The sequence below is a fragment of the Fundulus heteroclitus genome, chromosome 5 (genome assembly GCF_011125445.2).
Source record: "Fundulus heteroclitus isolate FHET01 chromosome 5, MU-UCD_Fhet_4.1, whole genome shotgun sequence".
Lineage (NCBI taxonomy): Eukaryota > Metazoa > Chordata > Actinopteri > Cyprinodontiformes > Fundulidae > Fundulus > Fundulus heteroclitus.
In genome coordinates, this window is record NC_046365.1 from 4,842,460 (window position 1) to 4,869,025 (window position 26,566).

The 26,566-nt window shown below is 40.3% G+C and overlaps 1 protein-coding gene across 1 annotated transcript; it reads right to left on the reverse strand.

Moving 5' to 3' along the window:
* Positions 1–1,190: 1,190 nt before the first annotated feature.
* Positions 1,191–24,310, reverse strand: LOC105931263 (E3 ubiquitin-protein ligase pellino homolog 1). The gene is made up of 7 exons (XM_012869867.3): positions 24,065–24,310; positions 13,802–13,979; positions 6,395–6,524; positions 6,046–6,147; positions 4,734–4,931; positions 4,439–4,627; positions 1,191–2,979 (listed from the first exon to the last, which is right to left on the reverse strand). Exons 2-7 carry the CDS (start codon positions 13,885–13,887, stop codon positions 2,401–2,403), a joined length of 1,284 nt encoding a protein of 427 aa, XP_012725321.2. The 5' UTR covers positions 13,888–13,979; positions 24,065–24,310; the 3' UTR covers positions 1,191–2,400.
* Positions 24,311–26,566: the final 2,256 nt, after the last annotated feature.

Here is a 26,566-nt window from a genome sequence, read left to right on the forward strand (position 1 = left end):
GTAACATAAAAGTAGCACCGTAGGCCCAGTTTATACAGTTTATCTGTAAAAAAAAAAGACAGAAAAGAAAAGAAAAAAAGAAGTTGCTATTGGGGCGAGTTACACTTTAAAGTTTAAACTAATCGTTCTATTTTCTCTTTTTGGACATTTCTGGGTTGTTTTATTGTGTTGCAGAAAAACTGACGTCTAGTGGCAGGATGCTGTTACTACACAGTTAAAAAAATCGACATTCACCACAGGAGGCACAGTTTAAGCCACTTTATATGCTTTAAAAGAATATATGCTTCTACTTTATGACACAAGATGCATTTTTTGGCTCTTGAGATCCAGATAAATTGGCTTGACGGGCCTTGAGTTTGACACATGTGTTCTAAAGGTTTCCTCCAAGTAGCACATGCCCAGAGATTCTCCTGACCAGGAGCCTGCAACCTTTACAGCCCAAAGAGCCTTTTTGCCTACAGTCCACTTGAATTAAACCCGTTCAGAGCCGCAAATATTGCCTGGCCTTTTGAAAAAAAGGCCAGGCAAAAGGCCAGTTATAATTTTTGACAAAGATCTACTGTAGTAAATATGTTGTAATCGTTAAAGAAACACCCTTTTATGTCTATTATCAATTTTCTTTGTTTTGTTTTTTTTAAAACAGAGGATGGACAGGATGTTGATAATGATGTAAAAAAAATCAGTTTCCAACATAATGAAAAAATATTGATTTAAAATTAAATATTACTGGCACTTTGAGAATTAGTTTTGAAAATTTAAAGCAATTATTCCAAGAAGAAACTGCTAAAACCTGCATTTATTATCATTATTACATTTAAATGCCATAATAAAAATATAATTTGAAGCCAGTTATTAAGAGCCACAGGTTGCAGACCCCTGCTCCAGACAAAAGTGTGATTTAAGTAGCCAAGGCTTCAAGCATAAACACAATTCAAGATGGACTATTTTTTACACCGCTTTTAAGAATATGTGGAAACCTAACTAATTCAATCCAGTATTTGCTCTTAAAAAAAAATAGATTGTCAAAAAACAGAAGTTTGGAGTTTTGTGTATTAATTAAATTCTTCACTGCTTAAATTTGGCTTCAGTGAGTACAATTGCAAATTTGGGCTATGACTTGTTGCTTGTGCAAAAGAAAGACAATGTTTGTGATGATATCGTTGTTCCACCCCAAATAAAGAGGCAGCTAGTAACGATCAGCAGAATCTTTATTATTATGGACAGTACAAAAACAGGTAAGAGTCAAAAGGACAGAATGACAAACGAAAACAACGGTGGCCGAACACCAGCTACTTTAGAAAAAAAAAAAAAAGGACATACAGAGACAAAATTTAAACGTGTGACAGATTCTGAGGGGTTGAAAAGGTAAAATAAACATGTTTTATCACAAGGATATTTTAAAATTACTTCTTACATTCAAAAAGTGGTAAACTGAGCCAGATGGTGGCACTGCAGAAAATGTTGCATATCAATGTTTTGGTAAAACTTTATTGTTCACATAATGGGAACTTGTTACTTTACAGTGTCTGAAGAACAGTACTTTGCTTAAAAATATAGAAATATTGCTATTTATTTCACAGGTCCAGGGTTTAAAAGTCTCCCACTTGTGTGTGTGTGTGTTTGCATGAAGGTTAAAAATACACGTTGTCTCCAGTCGGGAGAGATTTCAGAAGGCAGTAACTCAATTTCAGAACAAAGACAAAAAGAAAGGTAATCCCAGAGATTTCTTGTTTTTCAATCCAGTGTTTTTGTCAGAGAAAGAACTTCCCGACCAGCGCTGCGGCTCTAGAGGGACTCCTGGTTTCTACTGGACCCAAAACAAAATCAAGTCTTGGAGTTATTAGTGAGTAGCTCTAAGGTCACACTGGTGTAGCCCTGCAGTTCATCTCTGCACTGCTTTAAAAACACAGTACTGAAGAGGTAAATGAATAAATAGAAGAATAAAGACAAAATATACATTATTACCACTTTCCCAGAGTTCTTATGACGGTGCTCCTTGAGAGGAAACCCACCACAGAGTCATTCAATTTTAATCTTTTTTTTTTTATGGGGTTGATGGACCTGATTCAGAGTTTTATTTGCCCTCACCACAGTAAAACCCTTAGAGGAACCTTATATATTTAAACAATATAAAAATAAAAATTCAAAAAAGGAAATCTGCCATCCATCTGGGGAGAAACAGATGCATTCACTCCTGAGAAATCTGTTTATGCACCCCCCCCCCACTCCCCAAAGAATGAAAGGGAATTTCCACTTTGATATTATTTGATATTAAAGGAAAAAAGTGACAAGCGTTCGCCCAGTAAATGCACTTGGTGTTTAATAAAATGAATTTCTGTTTAAAAAAAAAAAATGTCTTGGTTTCACCCCCCTCTCTTCAAACAGAAGTTCAAGTGGTGTCTAGTCCAGCGGGGTTTGGAAGATGAGTCTGACAGAGCCGGTCTCTCCACTCAGAGGATGGATGCAGAACGGGCAGGCGGCGTGGAACGCCTGCGTGCCGTGCGGCAGTGAGATCTGGCTCCAGTACGCTGTCGTCTTCTCTGAGCACACGTGCCCACAGGGGACGAAGGCGTGAGTGGGGGGCTCGGCGTCTACGTAGAAGGCCGGCTCGCAGCCCAGCCACAGCGGCACGTAGGCTCCCTGTGTTCGACACATGGGACACTCCCTCTCCTGGCTCTCCGCTTCCACCCTGGGCTCCCGGCGCCCTCCCCAGCAATGGTAGCCGTGGACGTGCCCACAGCGCAGGTACACCCACGGCTGCTTTTCGTCCAAGACGCCCTTGTGCCGCATGCTGGGGAAGGCCAGGGTGTTGAAGCCGACGGGGCACTGTGGCCGCCCGGCGTTGAACTCCTGCCGCAGTGCCTCCAGGTGCTTGACCGTGGGGGTGCGGGCCAGGCCCTCCGCTGTGCGCCACAAGAGGGTGGCCCCACAGAGATCGATCAGGGAGCCGTCCACCAGCTTGTTACACTCAGAATCCACCTGAAAACACAAACAAAAACAGGGATGTCTGGGTAAACATGAAGGAGGAAATAAAGCGTTATCTCAAGTCGTTCCTTGAGTTTATTTTACCAGCCTCAGGAAGACCGCTCTGATGTTTAGAGTTGATTTAAAAGCTACTAATAAAATGACATCCTCCTCTGTTTGGTCTGTTTCTGTGACAACCTAACAACTGTTCATATATTCTGATCTGCTTTTCTTTAACTCGTTTAAGGAGTGCTCAAGTTAGGACTAAAAGTTCAGTAAAACTGAAGAGGACACTGATCCACAACCCAGATTTTTTATATATATATATATATATATATATATATATATATATATATATATATATATATATATATATATATATATATATATATATATATACATATATACATACATACATATATACACATACAGACACACACACCGTATATTGACGTGCCTTTTATTTTTGGCCACTAGATGGGGCTGTTTCACATTTAGGCGATCTTTCTACTTTCATACCCACTGCATTTTTATGGCACAAAGAAAAAGTTTAATGACACAAACCATTAACCTAGGAGTAAAATTAGTGGATGCAAGGTGAAAAAGTTCAAGGCATACAGATGTTTTTGCAAGACACTGTACAGTCTTCAATGTTATTTATATAGCATCAATTCACAACACGCATCATCTGAAGGCACTTTACAAAGTTCAAATCAAATCATCCAGACAGATTAGTCATAAAGGTCCCCATCTAAGGAAACCCAGCAGTTTTATTCAGTACAGTAGATAATGTGGTCTAATCAGCTGGTTTGTCAGATTAAAAGTACCTTTTGAAAATAACCTTTAGGAAGATATTAAAACATACTCATCATTAAGTCCAAATCTCTGCATTAAAAATGACTTATTTGTGCTGATGTGACATAATCTTTAAAGGTGCTATGACAACAAATTTAATTTCTCGGAGGATTTGGCCGTATAATATGATGTGTTGTGCACTGATGAGGCCGTGTGACCGGTTTTCCAAATATGGTAACAGCTGCATATCACTGACGTGTCCAATCCTTTTACTGAGGACGACATTTGACATTTGGCCTGGCAAAACAACAAGCTGACGTTTTTATTTTATTTTTTAGGAAATTCTTTGGAGAATTTACATATGCTGTAATATCAACTACATGAAATGGTTTATACAGTGATGTCATGCAGTGATGCATGACTGTATGATGTCATGCAGCCATCATACAGTGATGGCACCTTTAAGGTCGTGTTTTCATCAGCTGTAAGCAGAAAATCCTTATAATTAGCAGAAGTCCTGAAACAATCAGTCTGTGGAATTAATCTACAGTATATACTGTTTTTCACAGTGGATAAAGTAACTAAACTAAGGAAGCTTTTCAACAATATTCTAATTTATTGAATGGGTCTACTGCATAGAAATAAATCTGATCAATATGCTTGAGCAACAGTGACCCACCATCTGGCCTCTCTGCTGAGCAGATCTGGTCTCCCGCAGTGTGAAGACTTTACCGCAGACAGAGATTTCCCTCCACACCCCGGGTCGGGAGTCCTGGGTGAAACCTTGCCGAGGATGCATGACCAGAACACCGTTTGTGGTCAGTCCGTCCATCTGACCGTCAGGCGTTCTCCACTTGGCTGCCTTCTCCTGGAAAGAGACCATTAGCAATTGGTAGAAAGTCAACTTTAAAGAACAGCAAACGTATGAATCCCTGCAGAAAAAAGAACCAGCTTTAGACGTTCTTAAATCCTACCCCAAGGAAGATGTTTTTGGAGGAGTCGAAGCCAGCAGCGTAGATCCGTGCAGAGAACGGAGGGTGCCTTTGGCAGATGATGCGGCAGGCAAAGCGGGAAATTGTGCTCTGAACTGCCTGACCGTCAGAGAGGTTCTGCGCGTCAGCAACAGTGTCTGTGACCACAAAGTCAATAGGATTCTCTGTGGAGCGGCCAATCTGTAAACATATACATGTAAACAGACTGAACATTTATGAACCTGAGCTTTTTCCTGTCCCATTTCATTTTCCTCATCGTTTGATTGTTGCCATTTGGAAGTTTGTAAAAGTATCGAGTCCTGTTCCTCTGTTATCTCAATTTTGCATGTAGGAAGCATTAGTCTATGATTATAATGTGAAAGGAAAAAGGATTTCAATGGTTTACATTCTGTTTTTCACAATTAAAATCCAAAATGTGTTCCATAGTTTGTAGAAACACCTTTTGCTGCCATCACAACTGCTACTCTATTGGGGTATGCCTTTATCATCTTTGCACATCTGGAGATGTAGCCGGGCTCAGTCAAATTGTATAGAAAGCCTCAGATTTGAAGTCCTGCTACTGATTTGGAATTGGAATTAGGTTTAAACTTTGACTAGGCCATTCTAACATGAATATGCTTTGATCTAAACCATCCCGTTGTAGCTCTGGCTGCATATTTTAGTCATCCTGCTGGAAGGGGACCCTCCCAGGTCTCAAGTATTTTGCTGACTTACACATCTTTCAGAATGGCCCTGTGTTTACCTTCATCTACCTTCCCATCAACTCAGAGCAGCTTTGTTGTTCTTGCTGAAGAGATATGATGCATTCACAATGTCTCACCTATATGTGTGTCTGGGTGTAGTGCCATGGTGTTATCTTTGTTAGGTTTGATGGATTGAACAGAGCTCTAGGAGATGTTTAAAGCTTAAAAAAATCTTATATTAAAAAATAAAATAAAAAATCCACATTTTAACCACAACCTTGTCCCTGACCTGTCTTCATGATGCTAATTGTTGACCAGTGTCCTCTAAACACACCTCTGAGGCCTTTCATATTCTAATTATATGACCAGCACATGTACAAGCCTGAAACATGCTAATGTAAAAAAAAATGAAATAAAATGGGACAGTGTTAAAAAGTACAGAAAAAGTGATTTCTACTAAGGGATTATTAATACATTACAGCCAGTAACCATAGAGATCTCACCAGACAAGCTTTAACAATCATTAAAGGGACTATATTGCCAGATAAAAGCTACTATAACACACTAATTAGAAAACCTTTAGTCTCCATGTAGAAATGGGTGCTACACACCTGAAACATGTCTGTGTTGCTGTCATGGGTGTACTCCACCACCACCGTCTGCGCCCGAGACAGCGTGTATGAAATGCTGTGCTGCTCCTTGTTGCTGATAGCCTTAAAAAACAAAAAAACAAAAAAAAAAACGAGGGGTTATAACACATTTGTTTTTATTGCTCACACTGTAGAAGCTCAACACTTTCTATGTAAAGCCTTCTCCAAGATCTGGACACAGAGATGAGTAGATGTAGTGAACGAGGCTCTTCCTGTGGCCTCTTATTTCCATAGTTACGGTAGTGAAGACGGTATCTGAGGCCCTGATCGGTGCGATGCAAATGGCCGGCTCGTATGTTTGAGCTCTCACCTTGGCAGCCTGGGGGGTGCAGGACGTGTGAACAGTGCTGGGTTTCACGCCATTCGCCTTGTCTCTGCGACACAGAGCAAAGCGGCTTCTCCTCCTGCCCTTCTCACTGGACGGCTGCGAATTGTTACACCTGGAGACAGACAACAGGGGCCCGTCAGCTCGTTGTGGCAAGAGCTGTTAAAAGGTCCGCACCACAGCGTAAACCAAGCAGCCAAACAACACTCGGAGGAGTTTGTAGTTGATTTGCTTGTATTCCTGTTACTTAAACTGGGATTGTTTGGCTTTATAAGCACAGTTACAACATGGCCTCTACGCTGCAGCTGCTTCAACAGATCCAGTGTTCGTTGGAGAGACCCGGCACAACTAACACCAACATTCAAGACTGCATTCAAACGGTGCTACACAGCTGGCTCTGAGCTCCATAGGCCAGCCGGGGTTACGGACTCTGAACGTGTGCGATCATGGACACAGCAACTATTGGGACGCCATGTTTCTTAGACACACGTGGTGGGTAGGGCTAATGGTGAGAGGCATGGGAGTGAAACAGGATTCTGCATTTTAGCCTATCTCCGTGTTGGTGTCTGTGGACGTTTTACTTCCCTTGGTGACGAGATAAATATGGTGCCTCGTTCAGCCTAGTGGCCAGCAGCTAAATGAAAGGGGCCGCTATTTCTAATCATATCTATTATCAACTAAAATTAAAATATCAAAGAAATGGTTCAGTTCTATTCATTTTAAAAAAGCCATTGAGAGATAGAAGCTGGTTAGACAACTTCAGCAGGGGTCTCACCAAGTGAGTCGTGTCAGCAGCTAACATAAATCTGACAGCTTTCACGGGAGAAAACTATGTGGAAGAGGGAGAACGAACACTTTCTACCCACATTCAAGACAAGGCTCCAGAGATTTGATGATTCCCAATCAGTCCACTGAAACCATCAGGGCACTAAACAGAGGTTAGGTTGCTACCAGACCCCGCGGCATGGGCGGGCATTTGGGGGCCGTGCCCGCCTTGGACTGGAAGTTTTTTTTTGTTTTTGTTTGTTTGTTTTTTTGGCCATCGTTCTATTAGTACTATCTTTGATTTGTTAATCATACAATTCAACCAATCAAAACAAGGACTGAGGGCAATTTGCTAGCCAATCACAGCTGGAGAGGGGGCGGGGTCACTGGGTCAGACGTTCATTCAGAGACACCGCGTCTCGGCTGTGGTCACCGTCGGTGTCGGTAGAGCAGGATGGATATTCGGTCTGATTACCAAACAATTACAAGTGACAACGAAGCAAGCAAGAGCGAGCTGGAAGCAGCGCTATTAATTTCTGTTTGAAATGTCAGCATTGAAGTCAACAGTGGAGTAAACATTCAGGCTAGGAGGGTTAGCTAGGACAGCTAGGAGCACAAGGAGCAGAACCAAGCAGGAAACTGCTGAACTGAAGAAACTTTGGTTACTTCAGGCAGAAGGGAACTCTGCTTTGTTCTGGTCCTTGTTCTCATAGCTGCTGTAATTACAGAAACTCTTCTAGTATGAATTTTTACTTCAGTCAGTGTTCAGCCTGATACCAGTGTTCATGTTTATCAGCATATGCTTATGCTTGACTTTTGAGTCAAGACAGCGCTACAGTTGCTGTATCTCACTGTTATATAAACCAGCATAAAACATGCCCAACTTAAAAAAAAAAACAAGCCCAAATCTCAAACTCTCTCATGTTAAACGCACAGAACTATTAAAACACATATGAACATGCCATTAGCACACAACTGCGCTGAAGCAAAGAAAAAAACGTTGCGCTTACGGCTCCGCACAAAATGTACAATCAGGCAACCAAATAACACACAAGACCACTTTAACAATCATGATATATCAACCCGAAAAAAAAAAATCATCTCTTTCACAGATGAAATATTTTTAAGTTGATCAGTAGAACTCAACCCCTCTTGGGGCGTTTACATTGACCGATACAATTTTATAGTGACACTTGATTAACCATTATTATTTTCTTGTTTTATTATAACTATTGATCAATATTATCTATTATAACTATTATTTCATTGATGATGTCAGATTTGAGAGATTCAACTTATTTAAAAAATAAATTGATCAGTAAAATGAGTTGAAGTAGAAGGAATTTCATTAAAATAGTTTTAGTTTTCTGCCGGACATTGACAACTATTTTGATATATTTTGTTAGTTATTCTTTCTAAAAGCCCAACAAATGTTGTGAAAAGCTTCCCAAATGTTTACAACTTGCCCATAAGCTATTTGTGTTCCAGTTCAATGTGTTCAAAAGAAGCCTAATTGAGTGGAAACCTGTCTAATTTGGCAGCACTGACTACACTATTCCTTTTGGTTTATTCATCTTTTTAGATTTTGGGATTTTATGAGAGTTTCTTTCTCTGCACTGTAAGAGTGGTCATAGAGCCACTGATCAGCCTGAAGCATATAAAATGTTTTTTGAAAAAGTGTGCCCCCCTAAAAAAATGGAATGCCCCCCCCCCTGTAATTTGTTTCTGCAGCCGGGTCTGGCTGCTACACACCACAAAGAAGATGACCTTCCTTATAAACTCCATGACATCTGGGATGACAGAAGCTTTAATCAAATGTGCGGTTCGTTGGAAGTCATCTTCACAGCCAGACTTTTAGCTGCAGGTCACGTAAACAGGAGCTGGGCTATTCTTTTAATGACCAAAGCTCACTTCCTGCAATTCAGATGCCGAAAACAAGTCAATCCTTTCTTAGACAAGGTCAGACCCCCATTCCAATGTGGCTCCATCGAATGAGCCAAATGTCAGCTTCTGTTTGCAAAAACTATATGGCTCTTTAAAATGAAGCCCCATGAGCAGAATGATTGCAGGGTTGCACAAACTGCCAGACTGTTTAATTTCATATTTCAACACTCCAATGCACAAGCAAACAAAAGGTCTGACACCGCAGCGGCCACAACTTTACTGACGTCCTTCGACTTCCTTGAACCACAAGCTGAATCTCGTGTCGCCAGTGAATGGCTCCGTGTCAGGAAGTCAGCTGAATTCTTTGCTGTGGTCGCGTTTCTCAACACTTACCCGAGTTTAAGCTGAGTTACATGGCAGCAAAAACAATAAACTGAGCTCTCAAGGTTCAGCTTCGATCCAGTCCAGCCAGTTATGATTGCATGAGTGTTTGTTTTCATAAACACTGAGCGTAACCAAAGCTTTTCTTGTCTGCATGACACTAGAAAAACAGCAGGGTGCTAAACCTGTAAGGCTGTAGTGCAGCATTCTTAAATGCCTCCGTAGCACCCCGTCGTATTTTCCTCATTTGTTGCTCGTCCACAGCAATGGGACTGTTTTTGGTCACAGTTAAATATTTCATATAAAACTAAATATTTTATTACAAACAAAAAAACAAAAAGTAAGTTGCAAAATGCAGTTTTAAAATAATCAGAAGAAAAAAAAAAGCTATCCAAGTCAACCTTCACAATGGGAAAAAGTAACTGATCCTGTTGCTAAATCACAATTTCACTGTCATGAAATACTTTATTTTTTGGAAAGTTTAGTTCACTTTCCCCAACTACTCCCAGCTCAGATTAAGCCTGGTTCACACGGCAGGATTTTAAAACAGTCGGACGATTTTCAAAGCCTGAGACACATCACACGTAAAGATAAGAAAATCGTACATAAAATAGGGTTGCTCGTATAGTGTGTGGAGTCCCGTCAGACGACACACACAACACACCACACACGAACAGATTTCACTCAGGATCATTCGGCCGTTAAACAGTAAATCTCGTAAAACCTCTCAAGATTAAATGCGAGTTCAGAGTAAATAAACATGGACGACAAAGAAGAATAATGGTGACAGTCTGTAGACTAATTTTAACAGAGAAAATGCATTAAAAAGGCGCTGGGTAAAGGAGTGAAGACAGCACGAACAGGGCTCTACGTTTGGTGCACTTTAATATAGAGGTGAGCTGTGGTTGTTTTTTTTCTCTGGGTTTCCCTCACCTCGCTTTCTAATTGGCTACACGTCACATTCAACATTCTGCTCGCTGGTTTGTCCTCAGGGGACACCCCACACGCTGGGATATCAATCCAACATGTTGAATATCCCCAATTTGAGGTCAGAGCGACCCCGGCGTCCTGTTGTGTCTTAACACAACACACACGGCAGGAATATCTCTTAAAATGATCTTAAGAACCATCCTGATAGTCGGGGCCTGTCGGAAGGGGAAGATTGGGACAGAAATCGGGCAAATTACCCTGCCGTGTGAACCAGGCTTTATTGATAGGCCTCATTAACAGATGACTTAAATAGAACCTTTCTGGCAATATGAAGTAGGCCAAACAGTGTCAAGTAACATCACCTCATGCCTCAATCTGAAGAAATCTAAGAAGAGACAACAAAATCTCCTTGACATGATTAAATAAGCAAGCATGACTTTGATCCAGGTCCCTCAGCAGTCAGTTATCAGGACATCTTTAACTTTGAAAAGAGACTAACCCTCGGCGATTCAACAGAGTCTAAACAGAAACTGTGTTCATTTACAGAGAGACTTCATACTTGTCTAAATCTTATCAGATAGGGCAGAGATATACTAATGTCTAAACTATTTTTGCCTTGCACAATCTCTGTATGATCCAGAATCATCCTAAGCCTCATTACTATTACCAGTTTCCTGGCATCACCACAGATGAGAGGATTGTTAGAGAAAACTGATCAAATCTGCAAACAACTCAAAACAAATAGAAAACCATTTGGTGGATATCAAATAAAAACAGAAAACTAAATGAAATAGAAACGTATGGGTGCTCAAGCAGGTTAGAATATTTTGGAGGTTTTTAATGTTTGGGTTTCTTTTTAAAGCATTTGCCCAAATGTAGTGTTTTCGAACAGTTTTCTGCTTTTGAGGGGATGTAATATTTAGTAGTTTGATAGTGTTTTTGGTATTTGGTTAGCTATTGAACTTGGAATGTCCAAAAAAAAAAAAAAAAAAAATCTATTGCTTGTTTTCCAAGGGAATTAAGTCTCTTAACAAATTTCTTGACAAGTTCCTATTTTTTTGCTCCATAACACTCGATGGGCTTGATGCATGTTCATTTTTTTTAAACCTTCAGTTATCTGAACACAGTTTCAATCATTAGCAGTGCAGCAGTTTCGATAACTTTGCTCTAAGTATGACACAGAGCAGATGCTATGCTTTCTGTTTGTTAGCAGTACAAATACAAATTTGTCCAAGATGCAACCAGTTTTGATTTGACAATTTACACCTTCTTAACTTACAAGTTCAAACCTATAATTTCCATAAATGGAGTTCCTCAAGTGTCTATCCTAGGCCCCATGCTTTTCGTTCTATTTGTTGTCTTTGGCATCCTTCATGACTTAACAAGATTTATTTTCACTTTTATGCAGATGATATACTGAACGTCTTAGATGTGGAACTTTTAAGTTCTTAGCCAGAACAGAAACAAAACTGAGACACACTAACTCAAATACCCCTTTCTTTTCTTGGGGTTATGTTGCCTTACTAATATTTTATTTAAAATGCCCTACATTTGATGATTCAGTGTAATTGTAGAGAGATATTTATTGGTGGCTGTTATAAACAGACAACCACATCATTTAACAGTGGCTTTTAAAGAGGAAAAAGTGTCTTTTAAAATGCAGTATAATAATTAAAGGCTACCATTTTGTAAAATATTCTTGTACTTCACTTTCACTTGTCCGCATGTTCTAGTGGGTCCCGTGGAGGCTCTGACATAAAAGAACAAAGTAAATATGAAATTATTAAAATGAAAAATACATACTGTAGAAAGTGATAGAAACATCTACCATGGACAGCACTTACACATTTAATTTGTCTGCTACTTCTTCCCAGCCCTCTTTCCTGGCTTTAGCAGACTTTGAGGTGTTACCTGTCGTTTTTGTTTGTTTGTTTTTTTTATACTTTATTTTAGTGATTTTACCCCCCTCCAACAAAAATTACATAGTATCTAGTTTGACAGGAGCAGTTGAATAATAAAAAAAAGGAAAGAAGTAATTACATTACTTATGCAGTTGGTGTCAAGTTCCAATGAATGTTCCATTTTTTACAGTATTTATTGTATTTATAAATGGCAAGTCTTAATAAAAAAAGTCTTGCATTGTGTGAATTTCCTCAATTATGTCCTTCCAGTCCAAACATGATGGTGGTTCCGCATCAAGCCACCTGCAAGTTATAGCTTTCTTTGCACCTGCTATTAATATTAGTAGGAGATATCTATCAGACTTCCCCAGCTCTTGGGGTAAACTACCCAGGAAAACCGTAGTAAAATCACAGCGTAAATTTAAGTCCATTTTAGTATTGATTTCTTTTATCACTCCTGACCAGTAGGATGCAATCTTAGTACATTCCCTGAAGCCATGAAAATGTCTTGCAGACACATTCCCACAGTTCCTTCTCTGTGTCGTTACAATGTTTATTTTTAATGTTAGGTGTAACAAAAAAAATGCACCATGCATGTCCAGGAAAACTCCCTCCATAGGTCAGAACTTGATGTGTGGATCACAGAATTACAAATATTTAACCAAACATCATCAGTTATTGTTATTTTAGCTTCTTTTCCCCATTTAACCTTAAGATATGTTGTATTACATTTTCTCTTTGTTTGTAGACATGAGTATGGTTTGGATATTGTTTTTTTTTTGGGAGGTCTTTTGTTGCTGGAATCTAATAAGATTTTAAGTATACCCGTCTCTTCCTCCTCCAAAAATGTTATATTTTTATTGTAATGGTATCTAACCTGAAGGTATCTAAAGAAATCACATTTTTCCAGGTTATAGTTGTCTTGAAGTTGACTTAAAACTCTTTAATTCACTATTGCTTGTAATATTCCAGTAACTTTTTTGTGACTGTATAAATCCCCTGTCGTTTTAATTAATGACACAAATTCAGCATAACCTTCCATTAAAAGCTCTTGTTCTGCTTGGGAGAAAAACTGTGGGCGTTCTTTGTTCATGCTGAACAGCCAATAGCAGCGTTGCTGATCATTGTTTCTACTATCGATACATTTCCCCTTTTAAACCGACGCATGAACGCGCAGTTATCTCAGATAACTCAATCCAGCCATACTAATCATAAACAACAGGTGTGTTGGAAGAACCCAATTAGCCGGATCATGATTAGCACGATGATATTATCTTGGATGTCTCATTTGATCTCAGATGTTTTAAGCAACGTACGAAGAACGAGCTCCTGGTGTCTTCCTTCTGTGTTTTAAACTAGATTGGATTTATTTTACATTGCATTTGATAATTTTTTTAGATACATTTCCATCTTTGGAAACTCTTGTTTCACAATTTGATAATACAAGTTTCTTGGCTTGTGGGGTTTTAATAGTGATTTATAAATAAACTGATACTGACGTTTCAACAACCCAAAATAGTCAACAACTTACCCCAGAACGATGAGCTCTCCATATCTGACTGGTCTGTCGGTGGAAGTAGGGGAGATGGGGATGTTTTGCTGACCCCGTGAGAACATCTGTGCAGCGTTCTGAGAGAAGATGTGTGAGGACTTTCCCACTTTGAGTTATCTCTTCAAACAATGTCAGAGCACCTCCATCAGCACGTCATCTGGAGACAAAAATCAGCAAATCAAGCCACAGCACATGATTGTGGAGGTTGAAAGCCATTCATCTTCAGTTATCAAATTTCACTTAAAATTCAAAAAAGCTTTTTACACATTCATGCGAAACACAAAGGCCTTAGCATGGCACCACTCACTGCTACAATACACCCCCATGCACCCACACTGTCTTTGTACAAGGAGCAACAGTGGCAAACAATGTATGTATTCACCCCAGCACACTGAGTGGGGTTGTTAGGTGAAAAAATGGAGGGCATTTGCGTCTGTAGCAGGGTGACTCACTTAGCAGCACGCTGGTGTTGATGTAAAAATGCTTTGTATCAAGGGGGGAAAAAGCAACAAAATGAGCATTCATGCAAAAGCTTATTGTGATGTCATGAGCAGCAGATAGAAATGTAAGCTACACAACTGGCTAACATGATTAATTCTGCATTAAATTTGTCATAATAAATCAGACGGTTCATTTCAGGGCTCTCTCAACTGCTATCTGAGCAGATCTCTTTCATCTTTCAACACATTTACCTCCATGCTTGTATCATCAAAAGCCTTGTGATAAATGTACAGAAGAGTCAAAACTTGAACTAGGCCACTCCAAACCTCTTGTTTTGTTCATTTTGGCTACACTCATTTGGACTCGCTGGTGTCAGTTAGATCAAAGTCCTACTACCTAACCCAGGTGAGCTTCAGATGAAGATCACAAACTGCTGGCCAATCATTCTCCTTCCTTCTAAGGAAATCAGTTTGTGGTTCCATTACATGGCGAGTTGTCGTTGTCCAAATGCTGAAGAAGCAAACTGTCAGAAACGTAAAGAAGGAAGTGGTTGCGTGGTTTAGGGCGGATGTGGCTAGAATAATTTAGCTCATCTTTATTATTTCGTGATATATTGAATGATCATTCAACAATGCTTTTTGTATTATTCAGAGTATCTTTGTCTGATTTTAGAATATAAGATGTATTCATATTTGAACTTTTGATGATCTGAAACATTTAAAAAGGAGCAATAAGGAAGATTTTATTATTTTGGATAGAAAGAACTAAAAATAGTTTTGTGGAGAACTAAAGGTATCTTTTTAGACAGAATATGGTATGACGTAACACACCATCTCTCTGTGTTGTTCTCCAGTCTCTTGTTTACAAACTGGGCCGGTCACGCCTGCATGTATGCACATGTGAATAGCTGCCACTCAGGGCTTAGCCCTGTCTCTCCCCATAAAACACCACCGTGGCGTTCACCTGAAGACTATCAGCACCCATTATTACCATTAAAAAAAAAACAAGAACAACAGTCTTTGATAAAGAAGTTGTCAGATAAGGAGAGAGACAAAACAAGGATTAACTTTGGCCTCGTGTTTCTAAGGCGGAGAGCATTTCGAGAGAAGAAGTAACTCCGGTTTAACTTGGAGCTAGCTTTTTTCCTCCAGACAGGTGAGTAACAGCATGAAGTCAAATGTTGGTTTTTGGTGTTACAGTCTTACTAGACTCGTGGTGCCATGTTCATTTGATTCAGTGTAATGCAACGATTGTGGAATGTGGGTTAATTATTAGAGTTTAACCAGCAATAAGCCAGGCGTAACTGTCCATGTGAGGTGAGTAGCCGATAGCCCAGCTAACATAGTTAGCATTGTTTAATGCCGCCTGGCGGGTTAGTGAGCAGCCCACCTTGATGATCGCATACATCAAGGGTATTCTTTTTTTGACAAAAAAAAAAAAAAAAAAGTAAAATTGGTGCTTAGATTTTGGAGGTAGAGAGGCGTGGCTTGCCACGCATCTTGTTTAGGTCTACAGACAGTGCTCAATAGCGCACCTAGTGGTGAAATTTCAGATATTGCTCCTTCAAAGTGTAACTCATTCCCATGTAAAAGAATAATTCCACCACCAGACAAATTTGCAAAAATAAAAATCCATCAATGTGGGCGAATGGGGGGGGGGGGGGGGGGGGGGGGGTGGCTGTGTTCAGGATAGGGTGGGAGTTGCATCTAGCTTGAGTTGCCATATTGAATAATGGAGAGTGAGCAGAATTATGCTGGTGGTTACCATGGTTTGGTCTTTTGAGGTGGAGGATTTTTCACCCCGCTCGTCAGCGGAGCTCGAGGGAGGCTTTCTGGAGCCCAGTGGGCCAAAGCCTTGTCAGACTCAGCAATGCCCAAAAGCGGGTGCTCCTGAGTCAGCATGTGGGTTTCAGAGGCAATAGTCTGCCTGTGACGCAGTACAGGCAAGCCTGTTAACATTTAATCGCTAGGCTGGTAATTAATTGCTGGTATCTGCAAGATAATTGTGCTTAGTCAAAACTGTTACTCAAAATACCTGTAATTAGATTTTGCCTAGTTAAAACTTGAATTACAGATATTTGCAATTCAGTTTGGCAAGTAAGATTCCAACTGATTTGACTTTCATATGGCTTTTTTCATCATAGATATCTAAAATTTAGTTTTGACAAGTCAGAATGACATTAGCTATATCTTAAATCAAAATTCATACTAGTCACAGTGACATTATGACATTGAAATTATGTCAGATATCTATAATGGTTCCAGATAGTTAAACTTACTAATTAAATGTTAAAATGGCTTGCCATAAACCCACAGCAGCAGAGCTCCTTACGTCAGTTTCTCCAAATAACGTCACAAAAACTTTTGAACCAATAATAGCGATATGGATTCGACATTCAGTGCAAGACCACCGTGTGACGCTAGGAGGGCGCCACACTGATGATTTTAGACACAAAAGCAGGATTGCAACAAATATGCACTAATTTGTCAAAATAATGACCAGGATATGTAGACAGTATATGTAGACCGCAAAAACTGAAGAAATCTGTAAATAGCAAAAAAACTTTTTCAAAGCTCTGTATAAAGTCTTGACATGATTTCCAAGGACTGAATAAAATGCTGCGGATATTTTTATTGTCAGTATGGCTTTTTGCTTTTGCTTTTTAGTAAAATCATACACCAACTTCAATCATTAATATTTAGTAAAAAGCCCCGTTGACTGTGGCTTACTACAAAATGGTGAGTAGTACCAAACTCTTAAATATGAACAATTAAAAAATTATTTTTACACATGAACATAGGCCTGGAAAAAAAAAAACATGCCCACATACTATACAAAATACACTTAGTTGTGGCTTCTCAATAAATACAGCATGGATGCAGCATGGCCGATAGGCGATCAGCCTGTAGCTCTGCTGACAGGATAAGAAGCACAGTTTGCTTTGATAGTGATCTTCAGCTTTTCTGTGCAGAGTCACAGGTTCGGCCATCTTGCTGGCCAAAGAAGCACAGTGATACGATGGTCATTAAAGAATAGGTACCAAGATCCATTTGCGTGTTCGCTTATTCAGGGCTCACCACAGCAAGTCAGTAGAACTTGCACAAAGACTTGCCAGAGTTTTTACACCATATGTCTTTTTGATGCAGCCAGGATCCGAACCCGGATCCCCCGTTTCAAAGACGCAGGTGTAGCTCCCTACACCACAAAGGGACTAAAGGACAGGCACCTTTTTCAGCAGGACTTTATTCCTGTTGAACTCATAAAGCTTTAACAGCAGAAGAGAGCATGAAGCGTTCAAAACCATCCTGGTAGATAGCTGTGCAGACTTTGGACTTAAGAAAACCTAGCTGACTAACACCAGCAGATGACAAGGCATCCTAAATCATCAGTGACTGTGGAAACTTCCCACAGCACCTCAGGCAGCTTGGATTCTCCACTCCTCCTCTCTAATCTGTGGCCTTGATTGCAACAGGAAACACAAACTTGACATTCATAGAAGAGGACTTTAAAGCACTGAGCAGCAGTCTAGTCCTGCTGCTCCCCAGCTCGCATTCTAAGCTTTCCTCTGGTGCAGGAGTACCTCAGCAGTGTGACAGCTGTAGTCCATGTCCTGCATAAATAAGCCTGTGTGTTCTCCACGCTCCCCCAAATTATTCCAACCTCTGGCAGATTTGGGTTTAAGGGAATTCTTTTAATTTGACCAACATGTTTTTTTCCCTCAATGGAAGGAATAGAAATGTTTTGGAGACTTGTAGCTCATAGCCCCAACTCATCATAAAGAGCAGTGGAAAATTTTCAGCAACCATAAAACAGGGTTTGATTGATGTCACGTTAGACAAGATTGTTCAACTGGTTGTTGAGAAGGTTGCAAATACTTTAACTCAACATTTTCACTTGAGTGTAAATAGAGATAGATAATTTAAGAAAAGATTATTCAACCATCGGCATGAATGTGATCATTTTCGCTGAGGGTTTAATTCTGCGTGGTGCGTCATCTGCCCTTAAGCAGTGCAGTTTCGCAGCACGTCGTCTCAAGGCACTTCACAAAGTCTGTTTTTTTACATTATACAGACGGATTGGTTAAAATATTGTCTTGCCGAGTAAACCCAGCAGATGGCTTGGAGTCGTTGACCTGCAGCAGTCAGCATTAACCTGTGCACACTTTATCCACACTTGTTGAACTATTGAATCAAACTGAGCTTCTTCCTGATCCAGGCTCCTGTATGAGAGCAGAGAGACACACATTTCTGACAAAGAACATGGCACGGAACCAGGGGGATAAGTGGTTTGTCCTACAGCTAGGGCTGTGCAATATGGCTGAAAAATACATCACAATGTAAGCCTTTCATATCAGTCGATATCGATAATTATTGAGTAGTGCTTTGTTTACCTATTTGATACAACAAATTTAAACTGTAACCCTAACCCGATTTAAATGTAACCTTTAAGGTAAGTCCGCCTAACTACTAACCTTGTTTGGCTTAGCTGCAAGAGGTTGAGAGGCTAAATCATTTCCTCTGCCTTTATCTCCCAGAATACCTTGTGGATGGGGGTTCAGTGGAATTATTGGACATTTTATCGGACATTGGTTTGGATGAGGTGTCTAACGCGATTTTTATATATATATATATATATATATATATATATATATATATATATATATATATATATATATATATATATATATATATATATATATATATATATATATATATATATATATATATGTTTATTTTCGGATTTATTGCCCAGTCCTACCTTTAAAAACAGGAAAACGCAAGCAGTGCAGAAAGGGCTCGTCTAGCTTGCATTTAATCTCAGTGAGCCATCATGAAGAGGGAAAACTAATTTACCAAGGTGGCAACAAAGTAAACATAAATCCAACATGACACCACGAAGCACAAACTATGCAGAAACTGAGTAACTAATTATCCTGCAAGGGACGCTGAAAGACAGAAATAAACACGGCTAAGGATGGTGTCACATAAAGGCTGAAAATGATCAATTATTTAGCTCCTTTAAAGTCTGGCCAGCTCTGGGAACATTTCAACTGTAGAAACTAAGAGCAACGTTCAACCAATAAAGTTAAATGAACTAAAAAAAAAAAAAGGCACGTCAATAAACATACTATTTTATTGTAAATCCGTAGTAAACGTTTGTCAATTAATCGACCGCTAACAAATCAAAATGTTGACTCTACAGCAACTTTGCATCAGGAATAATAAACGAGAAGGAGGAAAAGACACAGATGTGTGAAGCTACCAGGAGACCACGCTGTGCCTGAGCTCGCCTCTACGCGACGTTTGGACTGGCAGCCGTCCTGCTTCTTAGTCTGTCGAGTGATTTCTACATCCGCACAATAAAAAGAAATAAAAGGCTTATTTGAGGACTCTGGAACAGTCAGGTCGACCGATGCAGAGCGGTGGCAGGTTTCATCCGCTAAATTATTCATCCACAGAGGCAGCAAGCTCGTAAGCGGGACTGAGCTGAGCCACAGCCGGGTCCCGACAGCGAGGCTTTAGGCTCCGTTCAGGTCCGGATCACTTTCGGTACGAGCAGCTCGCTAAAACGCTGAGTCATCCAAAGGAATCCGCACACATGTGACGACATGCGTCAACTTAAACAGCATTAAGTACAACAATTGTCTTTTGAATATTAATTTCTCTCCATCCACTTTGCTCTAAAACAGGGGTTCCCAAAGCGGGTCATGAGATGATTAGACGTTGATGTGCTAAAAAAGATGTAGTATTTCCTGCACTTTTTTGTAAAAGTTCTTAGAAAAATCTAACTCTTTTACCATAATATTTTGACTTTATTCTCAGAATCTCAAAAAAGGACCCCTTTTTTAGGGGAGAAAAAAGGAATATCGTCATAACAGTTTGTCAGATCATCTGTGCTTGTTCACAGCTCATTAACTGTTATTGTTTACTCGTTCAGCCTTCTGAAGGCCATTCCTTCACAAAATGAGGAAGAAAACATAGCTAGCTGGGATATGAAGCTCCTAAATGACTCATCAAGCATGCATGCCTACGAAATACCTGAAGTGGTTTGGCCAAACAACAACAGATCGCTAAATGGAAAGCAAAATCGGTAAAAAACCACAGAGTTCCAAACCCAGTTCTCCAAGCTGGGCTATAAAACATCCCAGAAAGCACAGGGGGGATGTTGTGACCCTGTTTTACCTGAGATGCAGAAAACAACAGAGAATCATTGCTAGGAGGCAAAACAACAGGAACCATTCTTAAAAGGAGCCGGTTCCAGAGTGTGTTGAATAGAGAACATGCCGATGTAAATCCGACTACATGTAAACTTCACCCTTTCTACTGGGTTACTATATTATCACACCAAGTTAGCTTAAAACTGATTTTACTGATGGTTTTAAGGCCTGCGCTGGGCTTGTGCCAGAGCAGGTCTCCACACAACCCACTCAGCCAAAGCGCTGCTGGCCACTGCACAATACCCACTGAGAAGCGAGGGGAGACCGGGCAGCTAACTCTCTGGAATACCTTCCTCGGGAGACCAGATTGGGAAAATCCTGTCTATGGTTTAAATGAATTTTTCTATAAGCAGGGATTTATATTAGCTCTGTCTGTGTAACCAGACAACTACTGATTAGAAAGCAGAGTGGGCGGACGCTGTGCTGGACTGCATGTGGGTGAGTAAACAATCTCTCTTTTCACTGATTTTACTCGGAGAATAAATTTACACATCCACTTCTACACAGATAAGCCCTATAGTAGCGTTGGCTATCACTAACTACATCTTGTACTAGACAACTCTGCGTAGTTTTCACTGATGTTATCAAAGCCATGTTCGCATCTGTGAGACTTTTTCTCCTGGTTCTGTTCTTTCTATCTCTCTTTCTGCAGGTGTAGAAGCAGACTCCGAGGATGTCATCTTGTACTCTCTTTTTCTTCTGCTCTGTTTTTTGCCCCTTTTCTCCATTTTAACATTTTGCCGCGCCTTTCTTTTCTCTTTTACCTACCCGTTTCTGTGTCCATTGAATTTGAAATAATCACAAAATATCTTTGCATACGTACCAAGCGAATCACTATAGCAAAAGCAGCAATGCCCCGCTCATGAAAGTAAATCTGTTGGGCTCTCTTTGGCATTAAGAAAGCAACTCTTAGTGATACACTGCCGGACAGGACAGGCTAGTTAAAAAATGTAATTAAATATGAATTAATAAATTGTGTGATCTGTTGTTCAGATATAAAATTTGTTAGAGAAGATACATTTTTTCCCCTCAGGATCATAAAAGAACATTCTGATCAGGACCAAGCGTTTCTGTTTTTAGAAAGGAAAGAACTGCTGTGTCTGTTCTTGGACTTTTTTGCTCATTTTACCAGTAAAGAGAGGATTTTGATGTAAAGTGAGGACGTTTTTTTTGGTCCTCACCTTTTCCTGGGTTAGGGGTTAGGTTCAGTACTAAGGTGTCAGTCAGGTTTAGGTTAGGTATAGATGTTAAAGGTTAGGGTTGGGCCATAGAAAGGCTTGAAAATTATTGGAAGTCTATGGCCGTCAATACACGGCCCTCACTTTGTACTTTAAACAAGGATGTATGCGTGTGTGTGTTTGGTTCCTGCTGTTACACACACCAGAAATCTTCCTTTGTGATAGGTAGGCTTTAATCTTAAGGGTCATACTAGTGAAATTAAGCAGAGTTTCTGCACCCTGCTTCTGTTATTACTTAGCTGGAGCGTGCTGCAGGCATGGAGAGACTGACTGTGGGTTTGCAGGTACAGCAGCAACAGAAGACTGAAGCCACAGCTTAACCAGTTCTGTCTGTCCGACTACCCAAAGAGTAAGTATAAGAGTACAGATGTCATCTTTAGTTCAGTGTTGATCATGTCAGCTGGCATTTTAAACAGCATCTGGATTCCAATGGACCAACCTCGTTTGTAACCGGGGAACACATTATATCCCGATTTTTATCGGTCGAAATTTTAGACCTTTTCATTCTACTTTGACAAATAAAGCAGGAAAATATACAAGAGGATCATTATTGTGATTATAAAAATCAAGTTTGTGTGAGCAAATGCAAAAGGAATGAAACTGATGTAAATGAAGTTGCAAATGCAGCTGAACTTATCCTAGCTCTTGTTCTGGCTGAACTGGCACTGGACGGAAGTCCTTCTACAAGTACGAACCCGGCGGTTTTAAAGTTAAGACGCAGAAACACGTTTTTTGTTTGCGAACGAGTATTCTATTTAGGCCTGGGCGATATGGCTTAAAAATAAAATCTCCAATTTCATTATATTAAATCCAATTAATGGATTTTTTTCCTCCTTTTTGTTTGACAAAAAGAAATTAAGCAAATTATTTTCAAAACTCGCTGGTCTGTCAAGCATTTCATCTAGGACTTGACCTGAATTCGAAGTGGCACTAAATACAAGCCGTGAAACAAGATGGCAGCCCAGCCATAGTAAACAGTGAAAATTTAAGAAAATGTTTGCTGCTGGTGGTTTACACAATGTGCTAAGAACAGGCTCGACTTCACTCGTGTAACTTCAAACTGACCTAAAATGAATACGATTAAGTGTCTCGTCTTATGGTAATAAATAAATAAAAGTTTCCCCTTTACAACATTTTCACAATATATTTTCCCAAACATATATCCAGCACTGCGTGATATTGTCTTCAAGAAAGCTCAATGAGTGCAACGGTAAAATAAAATATACATTTTCCAAGAATTAGATGTTCTTGCAAAAATGTAAATTCGAATTAATCAATTTTATTTGTTGTCATTACCAGCTTTAAAAAACCTCGGTTTGTGCTACAAACAAGGAATTTGACTTGGGTTCCTCTTTGCGCCCAATGAAGACATCTGAGTTGCAAATATATATATATATATATATATATATATATATATATATATATATATATATATATATATATATATATATATAGTTTAAATATGTTTTCAAAAGAGCAAGTCACGGTATAAAGATTTCAGCAGGCTGAACCATCACCTTGACCTCCCATCCATTCATGCTCACCGGAGTCAAGCGTTTTCGGGTTTTAAGGTCAACATCTGCGTGTGACGATGGGCTGACATGTCTCTCTATGGGCTTTTTCATATAAAAGGGGACAACCGGAACAAAAAAGGGGCGCAAAACACCCAGGTTCTCCACGGGGAACAAAAGCACCGTCTGCCGGCCCGGGGGGACAGAGGCAGTCCTGGTGGGACGGAGCATGTTAATCGGTCGGTGCTGCCGAACAATGAAGGCCAGCTGGTCCGTTCTGATGAGCCGGACCACCGGTGCCAACTACAACCACTCAGGAAGAGACGGTGATAAAACGAGGCACAGCCATGGCCGTGGGCTACTTCCACGGAAAACACAACGTCTCTGCGTTTCCAGCGCATCCCCAGAGGAGCTTTTCACCGAAGCCTGTCATTAAGGCTTGGATCCGCATTTCTCTGAACCCTCCCTGCTGGAGAGAAAGCTAAACAACAGCGAAGCCCACGGAGAGCCAAAAAAAAAATGCGGAGTAGCTCAACATTTCTGTTTCAACGTAAGAAGTAAAAGTCAGGACAGGCGCTGCCTTGTATCCTGCGGGACTGACGTCACTTTTTAAAGAGAAAGGTTAAAGCTAACTATGTTCACAGACTCCAGCGAGGAGCTAACTTCTCAGGCTGGCATTGAAAACAAGCAGCAGTTTCCTTATTTACAACAACCGCTGCCAGCTACGTGGAGCTGTTCGGTCAGAGGCAGCCTTCACCGGGACAGGACGCCGAGGAAAAGCACGGAGATAGAGAGGATGCCGGGAAAGCTGCGTCAGAAACGATATAAAACTCACCAAAGTTCCACTTTCCCGGGCGGCTTCGGTCCGAACCTGAATACGGGTTTATTAAGAGTAAATAAAAAGTGAAAACCGATCCTGTAATAAAATACAAAAAAAAGATGTAACTACTGTAGTGTCCGCTCTTAGTTTAGTGAGTTTCTAATCTCTGGAGAACTCGAAAGGAAACAGCGAAACTCTCCGAGGTCTCGTTTCAGCTCCAACCAGTCTTCGCCCCGCCCCCTGCGCTCCAGCGGAAGGAGTCTTCCTAACGAACTGTGGCCACATCCGGGGATGATTTTCAAAATAAAACGAACATTATCAGAATAACCATTGACATATATCTGATATGTCTGAAATTAACCGGGTGGAATTTCCTTGGACGTGCTCTTATCTGTCCCCCGAATTGTAGCTGCGGTATGGGGCGCCGTATAATGGAGAAGGGGATCTCTGCAGCACCTAAGTGGGAATTTACTGTTGTGTAGGAGGAGTTTGTGCAAGAAATGATTGGTCGGATTGACTGTTTAGGTCGTTTTTTTAAAGACGACTTGGCAGTCGTTTTACGGATGTCCCTAACCCCTCCCGTTCCGGTCAATCCATTCAATTACAGATCTCCAAAGAGGAGGACAATTTGTCCTTCAAAAGAGGACAAATTGTTGGTGCACGTCTTGCTGGCGCATCTGTGACCAAGTCTTTGTGATGTATCAAGAGCCACGGTATCCAGGGTAATGTCAGCATACCACCAAGAAGGACAAACCACATCCAACAGGATTAACTGTGGACGCAAGAGGAAGCTCTCTGAAAGGGATGTTCGGGTGCTAACCCAGATTGTATCCAAAAAACATAAAACCACGATTCCCCAAATCACGGCAGAATTAAATGTGCACCTCAACTCTCCTGTTTCCACCAAAACTGTCCGTCGGGAGCTCCACAGGGTCAATATCCACGGCCGGACTGCTATAGCCAAACCTTTGGTCACTCGTGCCAATGCCAAACTTCGGTTTCAATGGTGCAAGGAGCGCAAATCTTGGGCTGTGGACAATGTGAAACATATATTGTTCTCTGATGAGTCCACCTTTACTGTTTTCCCCACATCCGGGAGAGTTACGGTGTGGCAAAGCCCCAAAGAAGCGTACCACCCAGACTGTTGCATGCCCAGAGTGAAGCATGGGGGTGGATCAGTGATGGTTTGGGCTGCCATATAATGGCATTCCCTTGGCCCCATACTTGTGCTAGATAGGCGCGTCACTGCCAAGGACTACCGAACCATTCAGGAGGACCATGTGCATCCAATGGTTCAAACATTGTATCCTGAAGGAGGTGCCATGTATCAGGATGACAATGCACCAATTCACACAGCAAGACTGGTGAAAGATTGGTTTGATGAACATGAATGTGAAGCTGAACATCTCCCATGGCCTGCACAGTCACCAGATCTAAATATTATTGAGCTACTTTGGGGTGTTTTGGAGGAGCGAGTCAGGAAACATTTTCCTCCACCAGCATCACGTCGTGACCTGGCCACTATCCTGCAAGAAGAATGGCTTAAAATCCCCCTGACCACTGTGCAGGACTTGTATATGTCATTCCCAAGATGAATTGACGCTGTACTGGCCGCAAAAGGAGGCCTTACACCATACTAATAAATTATTGTGGTCTAAAACCAGGTGTTTCAGTTTCATTGTCCATCCCCTGTATATATATATATATATATATATATATATATATATATATATATATATATATATATATATATATGAGTTTTCAGAATGATTTAGATTTTTTTTTTCATGGGGCCAAAAAATAGTGACGGCACCCTTCAGCTGATGTATCCTTTTAATAATTAATTTGTTAGATATAACTCTACTTTAGCAATTGCTGTAAAATCACCTAGTTTGAGAAAACATGAAGTGTTTTACTGGCAGAAGTTCCAGTTTTCTCTTTTCCAATCTTCCTGGAGCTGCAGTTTAGCTACCAGTGACTTTCTGCTTCTCTCCACAGATCAATCGCATATGTTTTCATCATTTGCATATGTCTTCATATTAAATACAACAGAATCTAATCTTTGATCATTTCTATGCTGGCATTCACAACAGCCTTTATTGTCGAATAAGCCATGTTTATCGTTAGATGTATTAATCATTCCAAAGATAAGTCTACATGAACAATGATGGAAACATGCCTCGGGCCAAATTCGCTGGCATGCAGAGGACAAACCTGTCCAGACTTGGAGAAGTTCTGTGTACAATATGTTCCAGATAATTTAATTAGCTATCAAATTAAAAGTCCATTAAGAAAGGTTCTCTTATACATCACGTTACAGAAGAGCAATAAAAATAAAATAAAAAATGACACCTGTGAGAAAAAGAAAGTTTTCTCGCCTGTTTTCTATTATAATGTTCTACATTACTCATAACATTATTTAATTAACTTCAACACAAATCTTGTACTGAAAATTTGTTTTATTAGAAAGTTAAAATTATTGAATTAGATTTTAGCGCCCTCCGGTGGACACATCAT